The following is a 26,387-nucleotide window of genomic DNA, read 5'->3' as shown; positions in this document are numbered from 1 at the left end:
CACTGACCTGCTGAACACAGTCAGCTAAAGTGGCCTGCAGCACTGCACTCTAACTGCTGCGCCACCTCTTAATGTATTGCAAAGTGCAATATGAGCAGAAGACAATAGCTGCTAATTCTTGACATTTCATCTTCCTGGCAGAACCCTGTGTGGAAATGTTGGAGAACTCTTGAGTGCAGGATGTTTGAAAGTAATAGGCTTGTTTAGATGGTTTGCTGGCATGGGCTTCAGTGTGTGAACACTGTTTACGCTATTCACACAGAACAAAGTGTTATTGCTGCCAGTTGGTTTCTGGGCAAAATTGCTCCTTTATTTAAAAAGCCATAAATGGCAGGAGGCCAGAAGAGTTGAAGAACCAGCTCCTCATTAAGTCTCCACATAGATCAGTGTTTCCCAAACTTGACAATTTTAAGGCATGTGGACTTCAACTCCCAGAATTCCACAGCCAGCAATGCTGGCTGTGGAATTCTGGGAGTTGAAGTCCACATGCCTTAAAATTGTCAAGTTTGGGAAACACTGACATAGATTAAGGCAAGATTTTTTTAACTCCCCAAAATCCTCAGCTAGTGTGCTAGGAGTCTGCATATCCTAAAGCTGCTGGCATTGAGAAATGCTGGTCTAAGATACCTTCCTTTCAAGCAGTCTGTGCTATTAATCAGTTGATGGGACTTTGGGGTAGGAATTTTAGTTATGTCAGAGACCCTTGGTTTAAGCAAATGGTACTTTATTTTGTTCAGCTTGCCTTTATATGGGCCTTCTGACTTAGGACTGGTTTCACAACAAATTTTAAACAATACACATTCCATTGTAAATCATTGCAAGACTTTAGTAGCTGACAACCTACCAAGTTAAAAAGAAATTCTAAAAACAATAGAATGGCTTCAGATTAGAATAAATCTCTTATCAAAGCAAACTTTCACAATCTTTAAAAGTAACTAAATGAAGTTTAAAAACAACCAACAGAAAATGATTCTTGAAAGCCCATTCCCACATGTAGGTCAACGTTCCTCAATCTCGGTCCTTTTAAGATGCAGGGACATCCCAGAATTCTCCAGCTGCTCCATGCTGGCTAGGGAATTCTGGGCGTTAAAAGTCCATACCTCTTAAAGTGGCTGAGGTTGAGAAACATTTGATTTAATGTCACCAATTTGCTCCATTATTCATGCTAGAAGCAATCTTGCTCATTTTCCATAGTGGCAGAAAAGAATGCTTCCACTTTAAGAGGCACCACTGCATTACCAGATGGTCAGTTATCTGCTTGGTAGCATGCATCTCAAATTAAATATTGATTTAGTGCCATTGTGCTAACCTCTGACTAGACTTAGAGTAGCTTGACAGTAATTGATCAGGGCACTGGCACCTCTAATTTGGAACAGAAATTAAAAACCCTACATTGCTAATGTCCTGATTCTTCAGCTACTATTTCAAGAGAGTTTTTGTGGGGCTGCATGTAAATTTTCTGCAGCAGCAAATAATGATTATAGCTCTCTGGGATGAAATATAAAACAGGTTAGGAGAAGTTCCCAGTCCAATGTACCTACACAATGAGACTGCATTCTTTTACACGTGGATACCTCTCTGGCTGAAATCCAAATCATCCCATTCGTGGGATCTGCTGGGGCAGGGAAAGCAGCATACTTCTTGGGGGTCTTGCATTGGGGTCTTAATTCTGCTCACACATTTCAGGAAGCTTTGGGGGCAGGTCAGAGGCTCAAATGGATCAAAGATTAAACAGGTTGATATGGGTGAGGTGGATTTTAGAATAAAAGATCATGCTGTTCTTCCCAAATTAAAACTTTTCAAATGAAATCATCTGAGGTCAAATTAATGGAATAAGAGACAGAAGTAACAATTAAATTTGCAAAGTTTACCCTTCCCCCCCCCCCCCCAAAAAAAAACTCAGCTTAAAAACTTTACCTTAAGGCAGGGATGAGCAACCGTAACAACTTTACAGCATGTGCAGTTCCCAGAATCCCTAAGTCAGGTGGCTCAGGAATTCTGGAAGTTGAAGTCCACACCTATTATCAATTTTTTTTTCTACATTTCTTATCAGCTGCACTTGGCCAAAAGCCTTCCCGCAAGGCAGGAATGAGCAACTATGGCAACTTTACGACAGGTGGACTTCAACTCCCAGAATTCCTGAGCCAGCTAGCTCAGGAATTCTGGGGCTTGGAGGTATAAGGAGTTTTCCTGCATTTCTTATCAGCTGCCACTTGGTAACAAGTGCTTCCAATCAGGTTTTGCTCCTTCTCTCCCAACTCTTGACAGCAACGGGGAGGGGAGGGGGGGAGAAATTTGGGGAGGAAATATGGAGCAAAATAGGTACAGCTACGCCAGAGACACCTCTTTTAAGATTTAAAAACTCAAAACAGTCTCAAACCCGCCCTCACAAATTCCTACCTGCCCTCTCTGGAAATGCTATGATGCAATTGGTATGGCTCATGGAGCCCACCCTTTTTTAAAATGTATGAGCAGGCTAGAGAAAAGAGGCTTAAAAAAAAAAAATCTGTTCCTCAACTCCAATCATTAGTGTTATTACCACTAAGCAGAACTAACAGAGGTATACAGACCCCAGAGTCAACCGATTGCTGCTATCGGGGTACAATAGTGTGACTGAAGGAAGCTGAATTCTACTGCGATTCAGAAACCAATCAAAATGTTTCTGCAGCACGTAAAACCAGGGCTTTCTGGTGCCAAAAGCTTCAAAGCCCAAAGGTGAAATATGTCCTCTGAAGGGCTAGGCCTCTTTGGTTTCAGCCATCGATTCCTGGGCACCTTTGTCGTTGCTGTCTGTTTTGGATAGTATGGGGGTCTCTGCCCCGCTGTGGGGCCGGACAGTTTCTTCAGCCTCAGCCTCCGGTCCAGATGGTGAGTTTGGAGACAGGTCCATAGGAAGGGGTGGCAGAGGAGACCCAGAAGGCTTTCCCTCGAGTAATTCGGGAGAGCTCTCGTCTGCTTGGAGAGAGACCGATTCTTCTGAGAATGGAAGAGAGGCCTGGTCTTTTTTTTTTTTTTTTTTTAAAGACAACATAAACAAATATTTTTAGTACAGGAAGTCCTCAACTTACAATAGTTCATTTAGTGGCTGAAGTTACAAGGGCACTGGAAAAAGTGACTTACAACCATTTTTCACACTTATAACCAGTGCAACAACCCCATGGGCACAAGATCAAAATGCAAATCTTTGGCATCTCTCTCTCCCTCCCTCCCTCTCTCTGTCTCTGTCTCCCTCCTTCCCTCCCTCCCTCTCTCTGTCTCTGTCTCCCTCCTTCCCTCCCTCCCTCTCTCTGTCTCCCTCTCCCTCCCTCCCTCTCTGTCTCTCCCTCTCCCTCCCTCCCTCTCTGTCTCTCCCTCTCCCTCCCTCCCTCTCTGTCTCTCCCTCTCCCTCCCTCCCTCCCTCTCTGTCTCTCTCCCTCTCCCTCCCTGTCTCTCCCTCTCCCTCCCTTTCTCTGTCTCTCTCTCCCTCCTTCCCTCTGTCTCCCTCTCCCTCCCTCTGTCTCTCCCTCTCCCTCCCTCTCTCCCTCCCTCTGTCTCTCCCTCTCCCTCCCTCTCTCCCTCTCCCTCCCTCTCTCTCCCTCTCCTCTCTCTCCCTCTCCCTCCCTCCCTCTCTCCTCTCCCTCCCTCTCTGTCTCTCTCCTCTCCCTCCCTCTCTGTCTCTCCCTCCCTCTCTCCCTCTCTCTCTCTGTCTCTCCCTCTCCCTCCCTCCGTCTCTCTCCCTCTCCTTCCCTCCCTCCCTCTCTCTCTCTCTTTCTCTCTCTCACACACACACACACATACACAAATAGGAAGCAACTTATTTAACTACTGCTTTCTTTAACAATAGACACAGTGGTCCCAACTGTGGACATAAGTCAAAGACTACCTGTATATGGTAGTATGTTGAAATCCTAATTCTCCTTGCCTGGATTTGATTATTTCTTGGGGATTTGTTGTTATTTGAGTTTATACCACTCTAATTACACAATTCCCACATCATTTTCACAATATATATATTATGAACCCTATGTGAGATAACAGCAGAAATAACAAATAAATTGCCACAGGCTATGATAAAACCCAACTAGCAGTGGGCCTTGATCTTTTTCAGTTCAATCCCAGCAGCCAAATGGCTTCCAACTCTGCTTACCAAAAGATGAATGAGTTTCACTGTATGTCGATAAACTGCCAGAAGGTTCCAGAACATCTGATAAAGTGAAAGGAGGAGAAGAAGAAGGCACGTGGGCTGTTTTTACTAAGTCAATTAATTCGGGAAAAGCAGCGCCAGACATATCTACAAAACCTGCAGGGAGAAGAAAAGACAAAAGGACAAAAACCGCCAGGGGTCCTCAACCTGGGCCACTTTTAAGACTTGTGGACTTCAACTGGATTACCTGGATCCATGACTCTCTGAACAGGAGGAGGAGGAGGAGCAGGAAGGGGCAGGGAGTTTTCTAATGAACGGGGGGTCACACTTTGACCCGAGATGTAGCCCAAATTCTCGGTTTCTTCAATGTTTAGGCTAGGGGACATCAAGGAAGCCTAAAATAAATAAAAGAATCCATTTTGAGAGCCTGTGAGATGACCGTGTCCCACTGCAATTTAGATGCCTCGTAGGTAGCTTCTTTATTGAAGAACAGAGGTGGATGGCTGAGTCCACAGATCACTCTAAATCAGCGATTCTTAAACTTTTTGAACGAATCGCCCCCTTGAGCCAATGAGGAAGTTGTCATCACCCCCCTCCCCCAACATAACCTCTCAATTACAACATGGGAAATAATTCTTCAATTTATGCAAACACTTCTTTTGTTTTCTTTAAAATTGTTCATCAGGACATATTGATGCAAATAATTTATTTCCAGTCTTTTCCCCATATCTCCCATATTCTGGCTAATGGCGCGCCACTGTATGGTAGAGGCTGCTGCGTAACACGCATGAAGATAAATAATGCATATTTACATATGTACTGAGTTCTGTACTGAAGCTAGCTGGAGGAACATTTGAAAACATAATTCAATCCACTAATAGCAAGCGACCTGATGTTTTTATTTGACAGATATACAGCCATTCTCTGTACAAAAAAGTCTCAAAAGTGTCCCCAAAACTTCTTGCTTCATCGCCCCCATATCGCCCCCTTTTTTGTTCCTTCGCCCCCACGTCACTCCTTTTTGTTCCATCGCCCCCCTGAAAAATGAAATCGCCCCCTAGGGGGCAATATCACCCAGGTTAAGAACCACTGCTCTAAATTTTATAAGGTGCTTTTTTTTCCGGTTCAATTTGGCCAATCAAGTGCATTATTGAATACATTTGTTTTGGAGGTAAATGCCGTTTTAGCACATTTTTTTCCCTCACAGCCAAAGGTCCAGGAAGCATGGCAGTAACGCAAGGACATCATTAGAGGGACAGGACCAGAATAGCAATAGCATTTAAACTTATATACCGCTTCACAGTGCTTTACAGCCCTCTCTAAGCAGTTTACAGAATCAGCCTATGGCCCCCAGCAATCTGGGTCCTCATTTTACTGACCCAGGAAGGATGGAAGGCTGAGTCAACCTTGAGCTGGTCAAGATCGAACAGCTGGCAGTCGGCAGACTCAGCCTGCAATACTGCATTCTAACCACTGCAACACCACAGCTTTTGGTGCTGACGCAGAATACAGAATAACAGAATTGGAAGGGATCTTGGAGGTCTTCTAGTCCAATCCCCTGCTCAGGCATAAAACTCTGTAACATTTCAAACAAATGGCTGTCCAATCTCTTCTTAAAGTCCTCCAGGGATGGAGCATCCACAACTTCTGGAGGCAAGTCGTTCCACTGGTTAATTGTTCTCACTGTCAGGAAATTTCTCCTTAATTCTCTCCTTGATTAGTTTCCATCCGTTGCTTCTTGTTCTGCTTTCAAGTGCTTTGGAGAATAAGTTGAACCCCTCTTCTTTTTGGCAACCCCTGAGATATTGGAAGACTGCGATCCTGTCTCCCCTAGACCTTCTTTTCATTAAACTAGACCAATCCAGTTCCTGCAACAGTTCGTCGTATACTTTAGCTTCCAGACTCCTAATCTTTTTGCTCTTTTCTGCACTCTTCATAATCTCAGTATCTTCTTTCGTATCATGGTGATCAAAACTGGATGCAGTATTCCATATGTGGCCTTACCAAAGCCACATAAAGCACTTCACCAGAGTATTTAGACCTCTTGAAATAACTCACGCAAAGCAGGGAAAGTGGTGAACGAAGTAAGGTATCAGAAATTTAATGCATCCATCTTATGCCACAATTCTTTCGCTATCAACCTCCACACTTCAGCAGCAAGAACCTGGAGATCTTAGAGGCTGCTAAAAAAAACTGGAGGGGGAAGGGGAAGATGGGGGCTGTGATACACCCTCCAACTACAAAGAACATGAAGTGTACAGGAGTTAACTAACCCATGCCCAGGGTGAAAATCCCTACCTCCATGTAGCCATTAGCTGGGGGTTCGGGAGGCATGTCTCCAGAGGGCAAAGGAGAAGAGATTTCAGTTGCTCTCTTTAGGGCAGCCGCCTGCGTGGGAATTCGGTGTAGGTAGCCGTATCCAATGCCACATCCTAAGCTGCACAAGAAAGCAAAATGTTGTCAGAAGTAGGGTGCACAGTCTGGTTTTTAAAACATAACGGGGGAGCTGCAAACATTATTAAGAGAAACTCTGCTGCTGGCATCTTCAAATTTGTATTAGTTTATCAGACTATAAAATACAAAGGAAAATGAAAATAATGGGAAACTGGGGGGAGGGAAAAGGGAAAAAGTGTGGGGTAGAAGGGGGAAAAAAGAAAAGGCTTTTTAGCACAATGGAAAATAATATTACAGGCTCAACTTTTTACTTTTACGCAATAATAAGGTACAGATGGTCCTTGACTTACAACAGTTCATTTAGCGATCATTCAAAGTTACAACGGTGTGAAGAAGTGACCTGGGACCATTTTTCACACTGCAGCACCCCCATGGTCACGTGATCAAAATTCAGATGCTTGGCAATTGACTCACACTTATGACCATTGCAGACCCCCCTCCCTCCTTTGCGACCTTCTGGCAAGCCAAGTCAGTGGGGAAGCCCCATTCACATTAGTAGCTCAACAAATGCAAACGATTCAACTTAACAATTGTGGCAAGAAAAGTTGTAAAATGGGACAAACTCCAAACACTTAACCACAGAAATTTTGGGCTCAGTTGTGGACGTTACTCAAGGACTACCTGTCATTTCTACAACAGCAAAACCAAAATCAAAGTTTTATTTTTTTTCCCCTCAATCACGAGCACAAAATCCAGAAGCGGTTTTCAAATGAAAACAAAATTAGGCATGTTCTTTTCTTTGAATAAAGTAATCTCTACTTTTCCCCCTTGCGGTGGGAAATAATATACAGGAAAACTCATGCTGAGTCAACACAAAGCACTACTAAGGCTTTGCCATGCAGACTCTAGCTCAGTGGTTCTCGACCAGTGGGCTTGGACCCCATTTGGGGCCAAATGACCATTTCACGGGGGTCGCCAAACAACGCAGTCCGCCATTTTTTCCCCCTTTTCCTTTTATTCTATTGGCTTTTGAAAGCCAATAGAATAGACTCTCTTGAATAGAGTCTAATTCTATTGGCTTTCAAAAGCCAATAGGAATTGTCCAGGCTGTCTCTGCCCTGCTGAGCCCGCCAAAAGTCCCATTCTGCAAACGGTGCTGCACCAGTTGAGTAGTCCTCGACTTACGACCGGTTGGGGATCGCGGCATTAAAAAGGTTGAGAACCACTGGTATAGGGTCTCCTGCTTGAGCAGGGGGTGGATTAGAAGACCTCCAAGGTCCCTTCCAACACTGTTATTCTCTTATATCTGCTCAGGTAGCTACAAATCTCTACTTTCAAAAGGTTGAGAACCACTGCTCTAGCTGAAAGGAAAAAAGCTAAAGCCTTTCCTCAACCAAAATTTGCAGGAAGAAAAAGGAGGGGGGAACTGAAGAACTGCCCCCCTCTCAACCATAACAACCTTACCCAAATTGGAGAACCCCATTTCTGAAGGGACTGGGGTGGGGTGGACAGAGCAGCCCCCTCAAGAGACTGCAGTGACATTTCTATCTTCCAATATCCATCTGTTGAGCAGCTATTTTTCTTAGTCGTATATACATCTTCGTGCCTCTATACAGCTCTGTATCGCTAAAATCAGTCAGTGTGAATTACTTACAGGTAGTCCTCAGCATACGACTGTAATAAAGCCTGTCCACCACAGTCATAATATATTGAAACGGTTATGAAATGAGCAGTTGTTAAGTGAACGCAGCAGTCCTCATACTAATGCCACAGTTGTTAAAATGAATGGCATGGTCGTTAAGCCACTGTTTCCTCTGGCGCAATTTTGCTGAAAACTCAGAACTAACTTCCAGTTTTCAGCAAAACTGTCACGGGACTGCAGAACGCTGCAAACAGGCATAAATGACTGGTTAGAACAATGATGGCGAACCTTTTAGAGACCGAGTGTCCAAACTGCAACCCAAAACCCACTTATGCATCATCGGGTGCCGGGTGGGTGTGGCACATTGATGGGTGTGGCACATTGGGTGGGTGTGGCCAGTTGGGTGGGCGTGGCCAGTTGGGTGGGCATGGTTGCGGTGGTAACGGCAGACGGTGGGACTAAAAAGTTCAATCAATCAATTCCAACTTTGCAAGATTTTTTTTGCCCGCAGGAAGTTGAAATTGACTGATTGAACCTATTTTTTTTTTTTTTTGCAAACACTGGCGGAGGCCAAAAGCGAAAAGGTTTTATAAAACCCAGCTGAAGGCCTAGACTGGGGCGACGGCATGCGTGCCTACATAGAGGGCTCTGAGTGCCATAGGTTCGCCATCACTGGGTTAGACGTTAAGGACTATTTGCATTACCTGATTCTCGCATGTTATATTTCTACGTAAAAAAAAAAGTGATTTTCTAATAGGCCATAAAGAAACCACTACCAGCAGGAGATAAAGATTCTGTCTATGCGTGGCATATCTATTAAAGCAGGGGTCTTCAAACTTGGCCCTTTTATGACTTGTGGACTTCAATTCCCAGAATCCCTCAGCCAGGCAATTCTGGGAGTTGAAGTCCACAAGTCATAAAAGGGCCAAGTTTGAAGACCCCTGTATTAAACTATTGTGGTGATGTCAAGAAAGGAAAAGTGAAATGGAAGAGTATTGGGGTGGTTTTTCTGTGTACTTAAAATAGACTGTAAGGGAAAACTTTATTGTGTACTTAAAACAGACTGTAAGGGAAAACTCTCAACACAAAACTCTCATTCCACGCCAAAGCAAACTTCATGGATTATTCCCCAAATGCATCATGACCTCATAGTCACGTGATCAAAATTCGGACGCTTCTCAACTGACACACCTATTTATGACAGTTGCAGTGTCCCAGGGTCACGTGATCCCCTTTTGCGACCTTCAAACAGGCAGATTCACTTCACAGCTGGGTTGCTAACTTAACAACTGCAGTGATCCACTGAACAAGAGTTGTGGCAAGAAAGATCGTAAAACAGAGCACCACTCACTTAACTGCCTAGGTTAGCAACAGAAATCTGGGCTCAACTGTGGTTGTAAGTCGAGGATTACCTGTACCAAGGTATCATTGGACCCAGGATGCTTTAAGATCCAGTATGCACTAGGATAGGGCTTTTCAACCTTGTCATCCATTGTACCACTTTTAGGATATGGCAACATCCAGTCGCCTAGCAAGGTGTCAAAAACTTGATGACCAAAAAAAAAAAAAAAAAAAAAAGGAAAAAAGTGATGAAGTACAGGTAGTCCTTGACATACAACAATTCATTTAGTGACTGTTCGAAATTACAATGGCACTGAAAAAAGTGCCCCCCAAGACATAGCCGAGCAAGACACCTGCCTGCCCACCCGGTTTTCATTGTTGTGAGCATTTCTGTCAAGGATTGGCAGTGGGGGTGGGGTGGGGGAGTGTTTTGTTTTTAATTCCCCCTGTCTGCTGGGTGGTTGCAGCAGGTTTTGGTCACTTCACATGACCCTGGGACACTGTGGCCATCATAAATATGAATCAGTTGCCAAGCATCTGAATCTAAATTACAAGACCCTGGAGAGGCTGCAACATTCCAGCTGATCAGCACTTCTTCTGGGCTCAGCAGAAGTGCCAGGATCAGTGCTGCTTTCCAGCTGATTGGTGCTTCTTCAGGGCTCAGCAAAAGCACCCGGATCAGCGCCAAGCTACAGCTGGAGCCTGGTGCTGATCCCGGCGCTTCCACTGAGCCCTGACAGCCCCAAAGAAGCGCTGATTCTGGTGCTTCTGCTGAGCCCCAACAGCCCTGCGGCTCCAACCATCTCTCGCTCAGGCTTGTGCGGTGGTGCCACCGGTTCAACTTATTCCCCTCCCCTGCTATCACTTTTCTAGGATGGTTGTGTACCACCTGCCAGGTGCCCATGTACCACAGGTGGTACCCGTACCACTGGTTGAAAAGCGCTGCACTAGGAGGCCAGGCGTCAGCCTGGTCTTGCCTACCTCTCATTCTCACATCTCTCGGTTTCTAAAGCCATACCTTCCTTCTCCACCCCAGGCTCCGTTGGGGGTTACAAAAACCTCTCGGCAGGAATCCATTTCTGTGTTATAGACCACCAGCTTCAGAGGCTTTCCCTCATGAGAATCGATCAGGGAGAAGAAATCTTCAGACTGAACAAAGGAGAGATCCATCATTCACTCTGCAGCAAACTGCCACCCTTTCCCTTTTTTACCACCACCAGCCACTCAGTTCCTAGAATAAAGGGTTAGGGGAGAGAATTTGCAGCCTGTTCTTTGGAACAGGCAGACCCTAAGCCTTGAGGATAGATAAATTGGTTTTCCAGCACAATGAAGGAACTAGTCACGATCTTTGGGGTCCCTCTCAATTCCATATCTTAAAAAGATTAAATCGTGGCAACAACTGGACCAAAGTTTATTAAAACTGAGGTGTTTCATTACTCAGTCAAAATGAGAATCTGGATAGACAAGAGTCAGAGAGTCGGTGGAAAGAACCAACTTTGACATACAGACTGCAGGGGGTTTCTCCCTAAAATGAAAAGCAACATGTAAATCAGGGGTTCTCAATGTTGACAACTTTAAGACTTGTGGACTTCAATTCCCAGAATTCCTCAGCCAGCTTTGCTGGCTGAGGAATTCTGGGAGTTGAAGTCCACAAGTCTTAAAGTTGCCAACGTTGAGAACCCCTGATGTAAATGAAGGTTCAATTATCCTTAAGAGTATTTTAACACCCTGGTGGTGCAGTGGTTAGACGCCAGTATAGTAGGCTACTTTTGCCGACTGCCAGCTATCTGCAGTTTGGCAATTCGATCCTGACCAGCTCAAGGTTGACTCAGCCTTCCATCCTTCTAAGGTCAGTAAAATGAGGAGCCAGATTTTTTTTGGGGGGGGGGGGCATATGCTGACTGTTAAACACTTAGAGAGGGCTGTAAAGCAGTGTGAAGCGGTACGTAAGTCTAAGGGCTCTCGCTTTTGCTAAAAGATTACTTTTATTTAAAGCATCTTAAAAGATTACTTTTAATCATGGCAACTGGACCAAATTTATTAAAAATGTTTCAAAGTTACTTGGACCAGTAACAAAACATCTCAGTTTTAATAAACTCTGGTCCAGTTGCCATGATTTAACCTTTTAAGATACTTTTGGCCTGGATGGTTGAATCTTTGTTAGCATGCTTCAATTCCATGATTTTAGGATGCACTCATCCATCCTTAGAAAATGCTCCAAAATACAGCAAAACACCATAATGCAACATTCTTCAGCCTTGCAACTTTAAGATGTCTGGATTTCTGGGCTTCAATTCCCAGAATTTCCCAGCTAGCGTACTGGCTGGTGACTTCTGGGAATTGAAGTCCACCTATTGTGGCTAGGAGATGCTAGGGGTGGAAGTCCACTCATCGAGGCTGAAGAATTCTGGGAGTTGAAGTCCAGACATCTTAAAACAATATAAGAGGATATATATAGCTCAGGGTTGAACCGTAGAGTCCTTGGTGATCTCTGAGCTTGGCTGCTTTCTTGGAGACAGTTCATTACCCAAGTAGGTAACTTCAGATGTTACTTGAGAACCAAGGACTCCGTACTCTTAAGGCAGCCAAGTTTGAGAAACGTTGCCATAAGGGGAGAGAATTTCTTTTTTAGTTTTTAGCCTTCGTGAGTTGTGGACATGGAGCAGAGACATCCACAGGGGGTGGAGAGGGAAGGGGAAGGATAAGGGAGGCAAACAACAAGAGCATCATTACATCTTAAATTCTGTCCCTCCTGTACATCCATCGCAGTATCACATGCATGTGGAGGTTACATCATGATGGGACAGTCCTGTTTCCCTGACTTTGCTAAACAATTTTTTAAAACTTTTTCAGGTCAGAGATTTAGTTTAAAAAAAAATAAATCCCAGGAGCCCTGATCAAGAGGCAAAGTTCTAACAACAGAAAACTAGTTGCATTCAAGTCAAAAATCCCCCCCCCCAATCAATCAGAATAGAGCTGGAAGGGATCATGGAGGTCTTCTAGTCTAACCCCCTGCTCAAGCAGGAGACCCTATATAATTGGAGAGAAGTGGCTTTCCAGTTCTTCTTAAAAACGTCCAGTGAAAAACTTCTTGGTCTCAAGTTCACAGGGACCCTTAAAAAGGTCTGTGAACCACAGTTTGACAAAGGCCTAGCCTAAAGTATTAGGGCCGTAAGACCTTTTGCCTGGGAAAGCAAAAAGCAAAAAGAAAAAAAAAGCAGGAAAAGGAGGTATCCAATCTTAAGACTTGGGGACTTCAATTCCCAGAATTCCTCAGCCAGCCATGCTGGCTGAGGAATTCTGGGAGTTGAAATCCACAAGTTTTAAAGTTGCCAAATTTGGACATCCTTAGTTTAAATGCAAAGAGAAGCCTGAAAATGCAGTCCTCCATGCAATGCTCTCTCTTCCCCACGTTTTGGCTAGTTTTGCTTTCTGCATGAAGCTTTCTCAAGCTCTTGGCAGTAAAGGGAGGGACGCTGAAACCAAAGGGGTTTTATGCGCAGCAATGCTCCCATAGTAAGAAATCAAGCATCAGAGAAGAAAAGGTAAAAAGGAAGCAAGTGCAGAACAATCAAAGCCTAAGAACTATTCACAGCCATCAGCACCAAAGACCAATCTCTCCTGACTTCACTTGGGGGGTCAGTTACAACTCATCTGAATCTTTTACCTCGTGGAGTATCTGATCCGATCCGATTATGTAGTCAGAATGGGGCTTCAGGCCAGCTAATGCTGCTGGAGAAGCTGGCTCCACATCCTAGACAAGAGAGAAAGACCATGGTTATGGCTAGGGCCCATATTCAACAAAGCCAGTGGGGAAAGCATTTTAAGTCAGTGCTTGGTAAACCTTTTTGAGGGAGGGGGGGGATCTTGACTCCTGGCAACTACCTGCGCAAGTCCCAGCAGTTTTCTTGGCAAGGTTTTCTAAGTGGTTTCCTATGGTCTTCTTAGGATTAAGAGGGAGGAACTGGCCCAAGGCCACAAAGCTGACCACATCTAAGGTAGGATGAGAATTCACCATGTCCCAGTTTCTAATCTGATTTTATTTATGTATACCCCACCCTTATTATTTCTGTAAGTAATTCAAGGTAGCCAACATACATAATGCTCCTTCCTCCATCTATTTTCCTCAAAACCATGTGAATTGGGGTAAGATGAGTGACTGGCCCAAGGTCACTCAGTTAGCTTTCTTTCTTTTTTTTAATTGAAAATTTTTATTTTTTCCATTTAAACATTATAAAAAATACAATACAATTTTAAAATAAGATAAATTCATAACCATTGGTGCGACCCACCCATTCCCCCCAGGCTGCGTCCACCCTTTCTTAAAACATTCCCTACTTCCGCTCCTCTTTCTCTCCTCCCCTCCTACTCTTTTCCCCTCCCCCTCTCCTCTCAATACCCTACTTCCTCTCTACACCTTCTCTCCTCTCATCCCTATCAAAACCATGAACGCAGCATAAGGGGAGTGCCCGGGCCACACTCCTATAAACAACCATTATCTATACTACACTTACCCCCCCCTTACCCTCCCTCCCACCCCCAACCCCCCTCCCTTCACTTCCCAGAGCAGAATACAGGGTTACTAATAACAAAATTTATAATAATAAAAAAGAAAAGAAAAAAAAGGAAAAAAGAAAAGAAAAAAGAAAATATCATAATTAACCTTTAACTCCATAACCTATAAGACAATTCTCTATAATATTTGTTATAATATTCATTCATAAAATAAATGAAACTTTTTAATTCCATACTTTTTCTGGATATAATCTATCCATCTTCTCCATACAATGATATATCTTTCTTGTGTATGATCCTTTAAATAAGCAGAAATTTTTGCCATTTCTGCAAAACTAGATACTTTAAATATCCATTCTTCTAAAGTAGGCAAAGAATCTTTCTTCCAGTATAAACCTACTAATAACCTTGCTGCAGTTACTAAATTCAACATCAAGATAGTTTCTTTTTCATTTAAATCAGTGGTTCTCAACCTGTGGGTCGGGACCCCATTTGGGGTCGAACGACCATTTCACGGGGATCGCCAAACCACGCTGTCCGCCATTTTTTTCCCTTTTCCCTAGCTGTCCTACTCCCTCTTATTGGTGGCCACACCCACTTGGGGGTCACCACAACATGGGGAACTGTATTATGGGTCACGGCATTAGAAAGGCTAAGAACCACTGATTTAAATCAACGAAAATACCCAGTAAAAATAGTTGAGGAGTAAACTTTACTCAGCTAGCTTTCATGGCTAAGGAAAGATGAAAAATGTCTGTCTGCCAAATGTCTATAGAGATTGTCAGTCTTCCAGGTCATGGTTGTTCCAAAGATGATTTTCCATCTACTTACGTCATAACTCAGGAGATTTCCTTGGAACACTTGGACGTAGTAGTTAAGTCATTGGGCTATAAACGGGCAGACAGTGACCCAAAGATGCTTTTTCAGGAGGCAACTGGACTTTCTTGTTTTTCTTTGAAGACGTTTCGCTTCTCACCCAAGCTTCTTCAGCTCTGACTGAATGGTGCCTGAAGGATTTATACTCCTTGCAGACAGCTGGCCATTTGCATTCTTTCAGAGAGTCATTGAGGCCACTTGGAAGTTTGTCTGTGTCCTCAGGGTCACCCGAGTGGTGCAAATGGCTGTGGAGCCTTCTTGGAACTTTCTAAGTCAGTGTTTTTCAACCTTGACAATTTTAAGGCATGTGGACTTCAACTCCCAGAATTGCTGGCTGTGGAATTCTGGGAGTTGAAGTCCACATGCCTTAAAATTGTCAAGGTTGAGAAACACTGTTCTAAGTCCTTCCATCCTCCACCATCCAGTCAGAGCTGAAGAAGCTTCTTGGATGAGAAGTGAAACATCTTTAAAGAAAAACAAGAAAGTCCAGTTGCTTCCTGAAAAGGTATGTTTGGGTCACTGTCTGCCCGTTTATAGCCCAATGACTTAACCAGTACGCCCAAGTGTTCCAAGGAAATCTTATGAGTTATGACGTAAGTAGATGGATCTATGTTTTAAAAAAACACTTGTTCCTCATTTTGAATACTGTAGAATGAAAAAGTTCCCTGTGTTTCTATTTTTTTCATTGAAAAAGTTCCACTCTGTGTTAAAGATGTGAATTCTAATTAAAATGACTGCATTTTGTAATATACAACAGATTTTTTTTTCTCCTGCAAACTGATTTTTCTAATGCAGATTTATACATGGAAATAATTGCAAGAATTGCTGCAGAATTTTTTTTTAAAAAAAACCTTATTAAATTTCTAATTCTATCCAAGATAGAGATGGCAGAACTGAGAGCACAAAAGGGTAGGATATGTGCTTTGGCCAAGCATTGGTGCTCCACCTAAACAAAATATCTTCTACTACAGAGGCCCCCAACCTTTTGAGCACCAGGGACCGATTCTGTGGAGAAAGATTTTTCCGTGGACTGGAAAGGGCATGGTTTCGTGTGCTGCCTGCATCCCACGGGTGGAGCTTTCCTTGTTTGCGCGGCCTGGTTGCTGGCATGCCATGGTGCTGGTCCACGGGCCGGGGGATGGGGACCCCTATTCTAATACACTGAATTTGCAAAGCAAGCAAATTAGTGTGCAAAGTGTTCCTAAAAAGGCAGAGGTTTGAAAACTAAATCAAAAGAGCAAAGGAAACAAAAGGAGGGGCACAGGAGAAAGAAAAAAAATCGAAAATAATATTTCTAAGGTAGTCTTCAACTTATGACCGCAATGGGGGTTCAGAATTTGTTGCTAAGAGATGCGGTTGAATCACATCTATTTTTCCAACCTTTCTTACCATGGGCATTAAGTGAATCTAACTTCCCCCCACTGCCTTCACGTGTTGGAACCCCCCCCCCCCCGGCAAGTTTGCAAATAGAGATTAGGTGACTCTGGAACGCTGCAATTGTGGTGAATCAATGCTAGTTGCCAAGTACCTGAATGTTGATCATGCATGCGAATGTGAGAAGGGTGCAAGGTCACATGAGAACTAGTCATAAGTCACTTTTTTCAGCACTACCTTCAAACGGTTATTAAAAGGAGCGGGTCATAAGTCAAGGACTACCTGTAAACATCTAAATAAAGTTGTCTCTGGGTTAAGCTTGATTCATCATTAACTCCACAGAAAGTCCCCTGGGAGGAATACAGTGGTTTTCCTTCTTGTCCAGCTTAAACCACTGATTTTCTGCACTGACCTTGCTTAGCATTCCAGATCAGCCAAGGGCAACTTGTTTCTAGGAATTCTGGGAGCTGAAGTCCACACAGCTTAGCGAGTGAGGTTGGACAACACTGATCCGGAAGTTGCAGTTGATACAAAATGCAGCATGGTGGGTAGCTGTGCTCCTTTATACCTGTGCCCTGTGAACTGCACTAGTTGCCATATCCTTTCTGGGTTCCATTCAAAATGATGGTAGCTGCCTGTAAGTGGCTCTCCACGGCACAGGGACAGGTTATTTGCAAGATCACCTCTCCCCAGTTACATCTACCTGTCCCCTCAGATCTGGCACTAGAGGCATGCTACAGACCCCACTCATTAAAGGACCCACCGAGAGAACCTTCTGGAACCTCGTCTCCCACCCCACCCCACCCCAGATATTAGCCCCAACCCCGTTGACCTTTGGGCAGCCTTGAAGAGATGGCTAAGTCACCGGGCATGGGAGTCTGAGTGGCTGATGAAACCTCTGACTTTTGTTTTGATTTATTATCATATTCACTATCAGTTGTCTCTTTCGTATCTGTATTCTTTAGCTGACTTTCTTCCCATTGTAGTTAGCTGCCCAGAGTCACTGATAAGTTAAATAAGTGGTTAAATAAACTGGTTTCATAGGAACTTAAGAAGCCCTCCTAACCTATCTCAATCAGGTGCACCTGTTGAAGGACTGCCTCTCCTTGGTCCTTCAAAGTGGGAAGGCCGGAGAGATTATGGGTCCCACCTAGATAACTGATGGGACATAGAAGTGGGGACTTCTCTGTAGTGGCTCCCTCCCTTTGGAACATCATTCCCCAAGTAATAAGGTTGGCCTAATCCTTGTTATTTTTTTGCAAGGCCCCAAAGATAGGTTCTCTCAGCGGGTCTGAGGAGCTCAAGATTATTTTGGAGCTGATCAAGTGGCTTGTATGATTGTGTTTGTCGCTGCCAAAGGCCACAGGGATTTCTGGAATTGTCACATCGTTGATGTTTAAGGCTGTACACCACCCAGAGTCACTGTGAGTGGGGCAGCCATATAAGTCTGTCTGTCTGTGTATGGCCGCCCACTATTCTCAGTGGGCAGCTAACAAATAAAAAAACTCAATATAAAAAGAATAAAAACAATACCTCCCCCCCCCCATTCCATGGCGACAACAAGCAATCAAACCAGCCACTTGATGAGCTCTATCCCACTCTGGGTTCCCCAAGCTTGTTGGCAAAGACCACGTCTTCAGGACCTTGCAAAAGAGTGTTAAAACGGGATCCAGTCTAAACTCTGAGGGGAGCCACCATGGAGAAGGCCCTTCTTCTGGGTCCTGAAACATTCCCTGCATCCCACTCTGGTGGGTCAGGCAGATGTAACCGGAAAGAGATGGTCCTTCGGATAACCTGCAAATAAACATGTATAGATAAGCTATTCTCTTCTTGCAGCAGTGCTTCTTAGCAACTAAAATCTGATAACCCGGCTGCAATTCGAGATAACAACCAATCAGGACTAGCAGTCACAGAAAGCCCAATGTAACCTCCCTTTTCCTGCTTACCAGCACATGCCAGACATGTTCATTGGCACCTTGGAAACTGCAGAATCGCACACTGGCCCCTAGCAGTCCCTGCCCTCCCCACATATTGCTGGGGATGACCTCCACTTCCCGTACTTTCATCGTTTTTATGTTGAAGACTTCCAGTTTCACAGCTTTCTCAACGTTGGCTTTTAGTAGATCTTTCAGGGTGTCGCCTTCTTTATTCTACATGCAGGGAGGGAGGAAAAAATGAAGATTTTTTATCTGGACATGGTAACAAACACATAAGAAAGAAAATAGCTTAGAAGCATCTGGCCAGGAAACAAAATATTTCTTTCTTTCTTTCTTTTTTTCTTTCTTTCTTTTTCTTTCTTTCTTTCTTTCTTTCTTTCTTTCTTTCTTTCTTTCTTTCTTTCTTTCTTTCTTTCTTTTTTTCTTTCCTTCCTTCCTTCCTTCCTTCCTTCCTTCCTTCCTTCCTTCCTTCTCTCTCTCTCTCATTCATTCATTCATTCATTCATTCATTTAAATGGCCAGCCACCCTTCCAGCTCAGTTCTTTCCAAATCTGGAAAGAAATTTAAACTTTAATTTTACAGTTATTGATGGAAAGTAAGTCCCAGTCAACCAACTTTCAGATAAATACAGACTTATCACACATTCAGTGACTATTCAAAGTTAAAGTGCCGCTGAAAAAAATGACATGATTGTTTTTCACATTAACAACCATTACAGCATCCCCGTGGTCATGTGATCAAAATTCAGACACTTGGCAACTGGTATATATTTACAACACTTGCACTATCGTGAGGTCATGTGATCTCCATAGGTAACCTTTCCAGCTGGCTTCTGACAAGCAAAGTCAATGGGGAAAATCAGATTTGCCTAGTGACTGCATGGCATCTGCTTAACAATTATAGGGATTTCCTTAACAACGGTGACAAAAAGATAATTAAATTGGTCACAACTCGCTTAACAACTGTCTTGCTTCAGAGGCTTGGCAACTGGTTCATACTTATGACCGTGGCTGTGTCCCAAAGTCACGTGACCCCCCCCTTTTGCAATCTCCTGATGAGCAAAGTCAAGGGGGAAGCCAGATTCACTTAATAACCCTGTTGCTAACTTAACATCTAGTGATTCATTTAACAACTGTGGCGAGAAAGGTCGTAAAGTGGGAAAAAACTCACTTAACAAATATCTCACTTGATAGAAATTTGGGGCCCAATTATTATGGTAAGTTGAGGACTCGCTGTCCTCAGATGCCATGTTGGCTAAATGAAACACCAGCTTGCAGCGTTATCAGCTAGCCTTCTTTCTCATTTCTGCATGCCTTTGTCAACCAGCTTTTAATGTGTTAATTATTAACAGAGTCGCGGCTGGTCAAATATTGAGAGCTGGTTTGGTGACTCAGCATTAAGTCAACACCCTACCTTCCCTCCAAAGCTGTGCCAAAACGGGCGTCTTGATGGTACCGAACGAGTTTGACGCTCAAAAACTCAAGACGCTTCGAGCGAAGGTGCCAAGACAATGCAGGACAGCTTCTACCCACCGTTTGGCATTTCACAAGCACTCCTCAACTTACAACTTAACACTCATTTAGTGACCGTTCAAAGTTACAACAGCACTGAAAAAAAGTGACATGACCAGTTTTCACACTTACTTCAGTGGTCATACCTTGGTTGTTTGGCAACAGGCATGCGTTTGTGATGGTTGCGATGCCCTGGGAATGCCATTTGCAACCTTCCTAGGGAGCTTCTGACAAGCAAAGCCCATGAGAATATCCAGATTTGCTTAACGATCATGTAACTCATTTAGCAACTGTTGTGACAGCTTAACAACTAAAGTTTATAAAGTGACTCGTTTAACAGCTGCCTTGCTTAGCAATGGAAATTTTGGGCTCGACTGTGGTCATATATTGAGGACTAGCTGTATTGGAAACTGCTAAAACTAGAGCTCTCCCAAAGAGCCCTTGAAGAGTGTCTGTTACCACTTTTAGTAATAGTAATAATAAATTTATTATTGAGTTTGATTTAAAATTGTTTTTATTGGAAGCATTGTTTGGGGGTTAATCCTGGAAGTATTAATTTCCATGGTGTATTTTTTAACTCTCTAAGCCAGCGAGAGTGGGTGAGAGAGAAAACCAGTAAATAAAATTAATGAAACATGTAAAGAAAAGTTACATTAATGATGGGAAAATTTCAGTTCAGCTTCTAGCCCAGAGCTATTTCTCATGCAACGATTAAGTCTTCAGAGACAAGTAGCCACAAAAACTGGGTTTTGCTTTCCAGGAATATATTTTAAAGAGAAAAAAAAAAAGCTCTCACCCAATTAGATTGGATTTCAATTCCCATCACAGGTAGCTCTCAACTTACGACCACAACGGAGCCAAAAATTTCTAGGGATAAGTGACTGCAGTTGTTATGTTAGTCACACATTTGTTAAGTGAATCCAGCTTCCCTATTGTCAGAAGATCACAAAAGGTGATCACATGACTCTGTGACAGTCATAAATAGTTGCCAAGCATCTGAATTTTGACCATGGGGATACTGCAACGATTGTAAGTGTGAAAAATGATCAAAAGTCACTTTTTTTCAGTGCCATTGTAACTTTGAACAGTTACTAAATGAACTGTTTTAAGTTGAGGACTACCTGTATCTGCCACGAAGACAAGCACTGCATTGCCCGCATCAAATCCTAGCGCCTTCATGGGGAAGGGACCAAAAAGCTGCAAGTCCAGTTTTTGCTTTCACAAGTTGCATCTCATGGCATGAATACTTTTTGGGCTCAAAGTCACCAACAGGGAGGAAGAATCAATGAATTCAGACCTTATTAAAACCTATGGTTGCATATAAAGCAACTTCTGCACACAATTTCCTAGCAGGTCAGTCCAGAAGCAGTAGTCCAGGTCATCATCTCCAGTACTAGAAATCTGATCTAAGGAGGGAACGCGTTTGATAGATCATTCTTCATGTCGCATCCTGAAGCAGGGATGGGGAACTATGGCCCTTTTATGACTTGTGGCTCAGGAATTCTGGGAATTGAAGTCCATAAAGAGGCCATAGTTCCCCACCTCTGCCCTGCTAAATTCCTGAGATGCAATTGAATTGATGATAGAGAGTAAGGGGCAGACTGCACCTACCAAGGCTGCAATTTGGTCCAAGGACCTACTTTACAATATTTATATATCCTTTCATTCCATATCTGATTTACTATTTGCATTCATGGTGCGCTTTACACAACCATACATCAATATGGTTAGAATAGAGTAACAGAATAACAGAATTAGAAGGGACCTTGGAGGTCGTCTAGTCCAACCCTGATTAGGCAGGAAACCCTATACCATTTCAGATAAATGGCTGTCAAATCTTCTTAAAAATTTCCAGTGTTGGACAACCCACAACTTCTGAGCAAGCTGTTATATTGATTAATTGGTCTAACGGTCAGGAAATTTCTCTTTAGTTCTAGGTTGCTTCTCTCCTTGCTTAGATACCACCCATTGCTTCTTGTCCTGCCTTCAGGTGCTTTGGAAAATAGCTTGATTCCCTCTTCTTTGTGGCAGCCCCTGAGATATTGGAACACTGCTATCATGTCCCCCTTGTCCTTCTCTTCATTAAACCAGACGTATCCAATTCCAGAAACTGTTCCTCATATGTTTTAGCCTCCAGTCCCCTAATCATCTTTGTTGCTCTTCTCTGTACTCTTTCTAGAGTCTCAACATCTTTTTTACATCGTGGTGATCAAAACTGGATGCAGTATTCCAAGTGTGGCCTTACCAAGGCATTGTAAAGTGGTATTAATACTCCCCGTGATTTTGATTCTATTTCTCTGTTAATGCAGCCTAGCACTGTGTTGGCTTTTTTGGCAGCTGCAGCACACTGCTGGCTCATATTTAGGTGATTGTCCATTAGGACTCTGAGATCCCTCTCACAGTTACTGCTATTAAGCAAGGTAGCACCTATCCTATACCTGTGCATTTGGTTCTTCTTGCCTAAATGTAGAATCTTACTTTTTTCATACTTCCTGCTTCCTACAGTAACTATATATGGTGATTCTAACTCATTTACTTCTTATTTACTGGATTCTCTACTAAAATTTCCCAGCACATAGCGAAGTTCTGCTTGATTGCAAATATTATCAGAAAATTCCCAAGTGTGATTGTTAAGGCGATTAAGGGTACTGAACTGATCTATCATCTTTACATGTAATCCTCAACTTACGACCATAGTTGAGCCCCTGATTTCTCTTGCTAAACAAGGCAGCTGTTAAGTCACCTTTGCCCCATTTTACGATCTTTATTGCCACAGTTAAGCAAATCACCGTGGTTATTAAGTGAATCACGTAGTCGTTAGGCAAATCCAACCTCCCCCATTGACTTTACCTGTCAGAAGCTGGCTGGGAAGGTTACAAATTATGATCACATGATCCCACAACACTGCAACAGTCATAAATATGAGACAGTTGCCAAATACCCAAATTTTGATCATGTGACTGTGGGAATGCACAATGCTCGTAAGTGTGAAAAATGGTCATGGTCAGAATATTATTAATAATTTTTCTCTGTAATCTTCTTTTTGTGCAGTTTTTTTGATCTCTGTCCATAAACTGTTAACATTGAAAGAATCTCACACATGTAATCCAAAGACGCAGAGAAGGTTTGTTAAAGAACTCTATTTATTAAGAGATTTAACAGGCAGAAGCCCAGCAGCACAGGGGTCTCCAACCTTGCCAACTTTAAGACTTGTGGACTTCAACTCCCAGAATTCCCCAGCCAGCTTTGCTGGCTGGGGAATTCTGGGAGTTGAAGTCCACAAGTCTTAAAGTTGGCAAGATTGAAGACCCCTGCAACAGCAGACATTCTCTGGGAGTGAAAGTTGACCAAAGCAATTTATAATTTCAAAACTAAAGTCAGTTGAACTATCAATAGATATTTGCAAGAACGCTGATGCAGCTGGGGGCTCGCATGCACGCGCAAGGAGAGAGGGAGAGAGAGAAAGAGAGAAAACAGTGGCTTCTCTTAGCTATTTACCAGTCTCGTGTGTCCTATGGTAAGTATGAAATCAAAGAACGGCTCCAATCCAGCCTGCTGAGCAGGGGAATTTTCCTGAATCTGCAAAAATGGCAAAGGTGACAACATATATACATATTGCATAAAAATGAACATCAGCATAAGAATGTATATCCTAAAGAAAGTTGGATGCTTAATGCGAAATGTATCTGAAATAAACATGTATATAGATTAACCATAAAAATCTGTTATTAATAACTGAAAGGATTTCTTATAATCTGGAGCCCCAAGACTAAAGCTGCCGAACCCAGCAATTTAGAGAGGAGCCGTAGGTGGCACAGTGGTTAGAATGCAGTATTGCAGGCTAACTCACTGCTCACTGCCAGGAGTTCGATTCTGGCAGGTTCAAAGTTGATTCAGCCTTCCATCCTTCCAAGGTTGGTAAAATATGGAACAGATTGTTGGGGCAATATGCTGACTATGTAAATCACTTAGAGAGGGCTGTAAAGCACTGTGAAGTAGTATATATATATCTATATACTAGTGCTAGTGCTATTTCCTTGACCCAGAGGCACGATCCAAGGCAATTAAAAAGGAGGCAAGACCAGGCATTGAATTAAGATTAAATTTTGAGATTTTAATTTTTTTTGCAAGAAGGATCTCCATTAAACATTCTCCACAGAACGTCTTGCACTTAGAAATACAGCTTAGTCTCACATATGTTCAGAGAATGTATTTCTGAATGTTTCCTTTAAGTCAAGCTTTATTCTTGATGTCTCTGTGTGTACAACGAGCCAAGGTTTTGACTTGGCTTTCTTTCAAGAAGCTTAACTTCTCAACCTGAAAGCCACCAAATAAGTGCAACAACCCTCTCCCCCCCACCAAAAAAAAAAACAAGTTAAACATCTCATACCAAGACCTCGCCCAATACCCTTCCTTTAAAAAAAAAAAGAATAAACTACATCTGCAGTCATGACTCATAACTTCTGCACACAATATTAAAAAGGCACAGCACTGATCTTTCAAAGACAAGCTTAATCATTCTGACCCACCCAATCTACAGGATTCCAATCATCCCCAATCTGGCTATTAGGATAGAGGTTGCAGAATGAGAAATATATTCTGAGATACATTAGGTGCATCAAGGAGACAGTACCCATATACCATTACTCCAAACATCCATCAAGAATGGATATTTACCCTAAATATCCATGCCTAAAGATATTTTACCCATATACAGTAATTATTGCTATTATCCTTGTCATTTTCTCATCTTTCTTACTTCTCATCTTAACTACTACGTTCTCCTATTGGTATGTTTGCATATTATGATTTATGACTATAGGATTCAGGATCTATGATTTATCACTTCATTGTTTGTATGTACACTGAGAGTTTATGCACTGGAGACAAATTCTATTCTATTTGATTTTACTTTTATTCCACCTTTATAAGTAGCTCAAGATGACAAATATATATAATACTCCTTCTTCCTCTTTTCCCCTCAGCAAGCCCCCTGAGAGAGAGGGACTGGCCCAAAGTCACTCAGCTGCTTTCTGGGATTATAACTCTTGTCTCCCGATTTCTTGGTCAACACCTTAACCACTACACTAAACTGGATATGATGTGATCCTTCCAAGGTATTAACAGGTATAGTCACATTCTATTTTCACCAATACAAAATTCATCCTTCAAGCTGGGATGACCCTTCTAACAAAAATAGTGGCCATAACAAAAAAAAATGATCAAATTCTACACACAGAAGATAAACAGGCATATGGCAACAGCTGTTTTAGGGTTACAGAAGTTCTTTTTATGCAATTTTGGTGGGCTTTTTACTGCTATTGCCTTTTGCAAACTGCTTTAAGGTCAGCAAAAACAGGGAAAACTTCAACTATATTCTATAAATTGGTAATAATCCTCCCTACAAAGCAATGAATAGTTACTAATTGGAAGAGCAATAAATTGAGGTATCAGGTGACGGGTAAGGTTTTCTGTAGTTATGAACAAAGCTAACTGGGTCCTGATTAAGGCTTACAAAAAAAAAAACCCAGCAAGGGAACCCCAGACTAGGGGTCAGGCTGGGGAGTCAGGAGAATGCCCTGGATGAAGGCAATTCTCAAACTCTTCCATAGAGCTGTCAAGGAAATTATCCAAGTAGCCTTATGGAAAGCCATTCGGGGTTTTCTGATCTATTTCATTTCTCCAATGTACTTCCTGGATCACGTCTCTCAGGGGACTGGAAGCTCCCATTGAGGCTGTATGATGGCTGCTCTTCTGGACCCTTTTCAGGAGCAGAACAGGATGAAAATATTTGAAATAAGGGCATCAGCCAGCAGTTTACTCTAGACTCTAGTGGTTAAGTCACCAAGCTAGGAAGCAAGAGCCCCTGAGTTCAAGTCCTGCCTTAGCCATGAAAGCCACTTGGGCCAGTCACTCTCTCTCAGTCCAACTCACCTCACAGGGTGGCTGTTGTTGTTGTGGGGAAAGAAAGAGGAGAAAGTCTTGTTGGATATGAGTCATGTATGAAAATAATAAAAAGGATGGATATATATACATATACATATAATATACATACATATACACACACACACACTTATACATATACATATATATATACATATTATAAAACAAATAAAACAAATAAAAACATACATATATATACATACACACATTACACTCAGCGTCACAGGGGGCACTTCCCACGATCCCTTCCCAGCTGCTCAAGAGAGATTAGAATGTCCATCATCCCCATCCACTGGATCAGAACAATGGGTATTGGGGTCCATCATGTCTGGAGAGAAGCTTCAGGGGGCCATACCGACTGGACTAACGCCCGTCCTTCCCACCCACTGGCTGAGGATGATGGGCGCTGGAGTCCAGCTTCGATTTAGGGCCGTCTTCACCCTCTGCGGGTCCCTCCAGGGAGACGCTGCTTACCCCGTGCACATGATAACCCTCGGAGCCCCCGTCGGGAACTTCGGAGCTGGAACTCAGCCCCATGGCTGCCCGGAGAGACACCGACTCAGGCGCTGGGAGAAGAGCCCGCCGGCCTCAACGGTTTCCCCGCCGTCTCCATCGCCGCCGGCCGCCAACGACAGAGGTCGACAGCTTCCAACGCTGCAAACCCTTGGGCGCATGCGCGAGCGGAGGCCGCCGGGAAAAGAACAGCCAACGAAGCAAGCCGGACGACGCAC

General features: G+C 43.1%; 1 protein-coding gene across 3 annotated transcripts; it reads right to left on the bottom strand.

The window, feature by feature from the left end:
- Window positions 1–707: 707 nt before the first annotated feature.
- On the bottom strand, window positions 708–26,331 carry GORASP1 (golgi reassembly stacking protein 1). 3 transcript variants are annotated; one of them, XM_039355268.1, is made up of 9 exons: window positions 26,131–26,331; window positions 23,212–23,292; window positions 18,212–18,415; window positions 13,168–13,254; window positions 10,519–10,649; window positions 6,422–6,560; window positions 4,371–4,518; window positions 4,127–4,279; window positions 708–3,000 (listed from the first exon to the last, which is right to left on the bottom strand). In XM_039355268.1, exons 1-9 carry the CDS (start codon window positions 26,191–26,193, stop codon window positions 2,738–2,740), a joined length of 1,269 nt encoding a protein of 422 aa, XP_039211202.1. In that variant the 5' UTR covers window positions 26,194–26,331; the 3' UTR covers window positions 708–2,737. The 3 variants fall into 3 exon arrangements, with proteins under 3 accessions (XP_039211202.1, XP_039211203.1, XP_039211204.1); XM_039355269.1 differs by having other exon boundaries at window positions 708–2,976; XM_039355270.1 differs by having other exon boundaries at window positions 18,326–18,415.
- Window positions 26,332–26,387: the final 56 nt, after the last annotated feature.

This window comes from Crotalus tigris, unplaced genomic scaffold, assembly GCF_016545835.1.
Source record: "Crotalus tigris isolate CLP2741 ecotype Arizona unplaced genomic scaffold, ASM1654583v1 scf7180000018650.477379, whole genome shotgun sequence".
Classification (NCBI taxonomy): domain Eukaryota; kingdom Metazoa; phylum Chordata; class Lepidosauria; order Squamata; family Viperidae; genus Crotalus; species Crotalus tigris.
Note: the sequence above shows the minus strand (reverse complement) of the source record. Positions and strands in the feature narration are given on the sequence as shown.

Coding starts and splice junctions, on each gene's coding strand:
- GORASP1 (XM_039355268.1), bottom strand. CDS start 26,193: ATGGGGCTGAGTTCCAGCTCCGAAGTTCCCGACGGGGGCTCCGAGGGT. Junction 23,293..26,130: donor AGGGTTATCATGTGCACGGG/GTAAGCAGCGTC, acceptor CCATTTTTGCAG/ATTCAGGAAAATTCCCCTGC. Junction 3,001..4,126: donor TGAAACTCATTCATCTTTTG/GTAAGCAGAGTT, acceptor AAAAAAAAAAAG/ACCAGGCCTCTCTTCCATTC.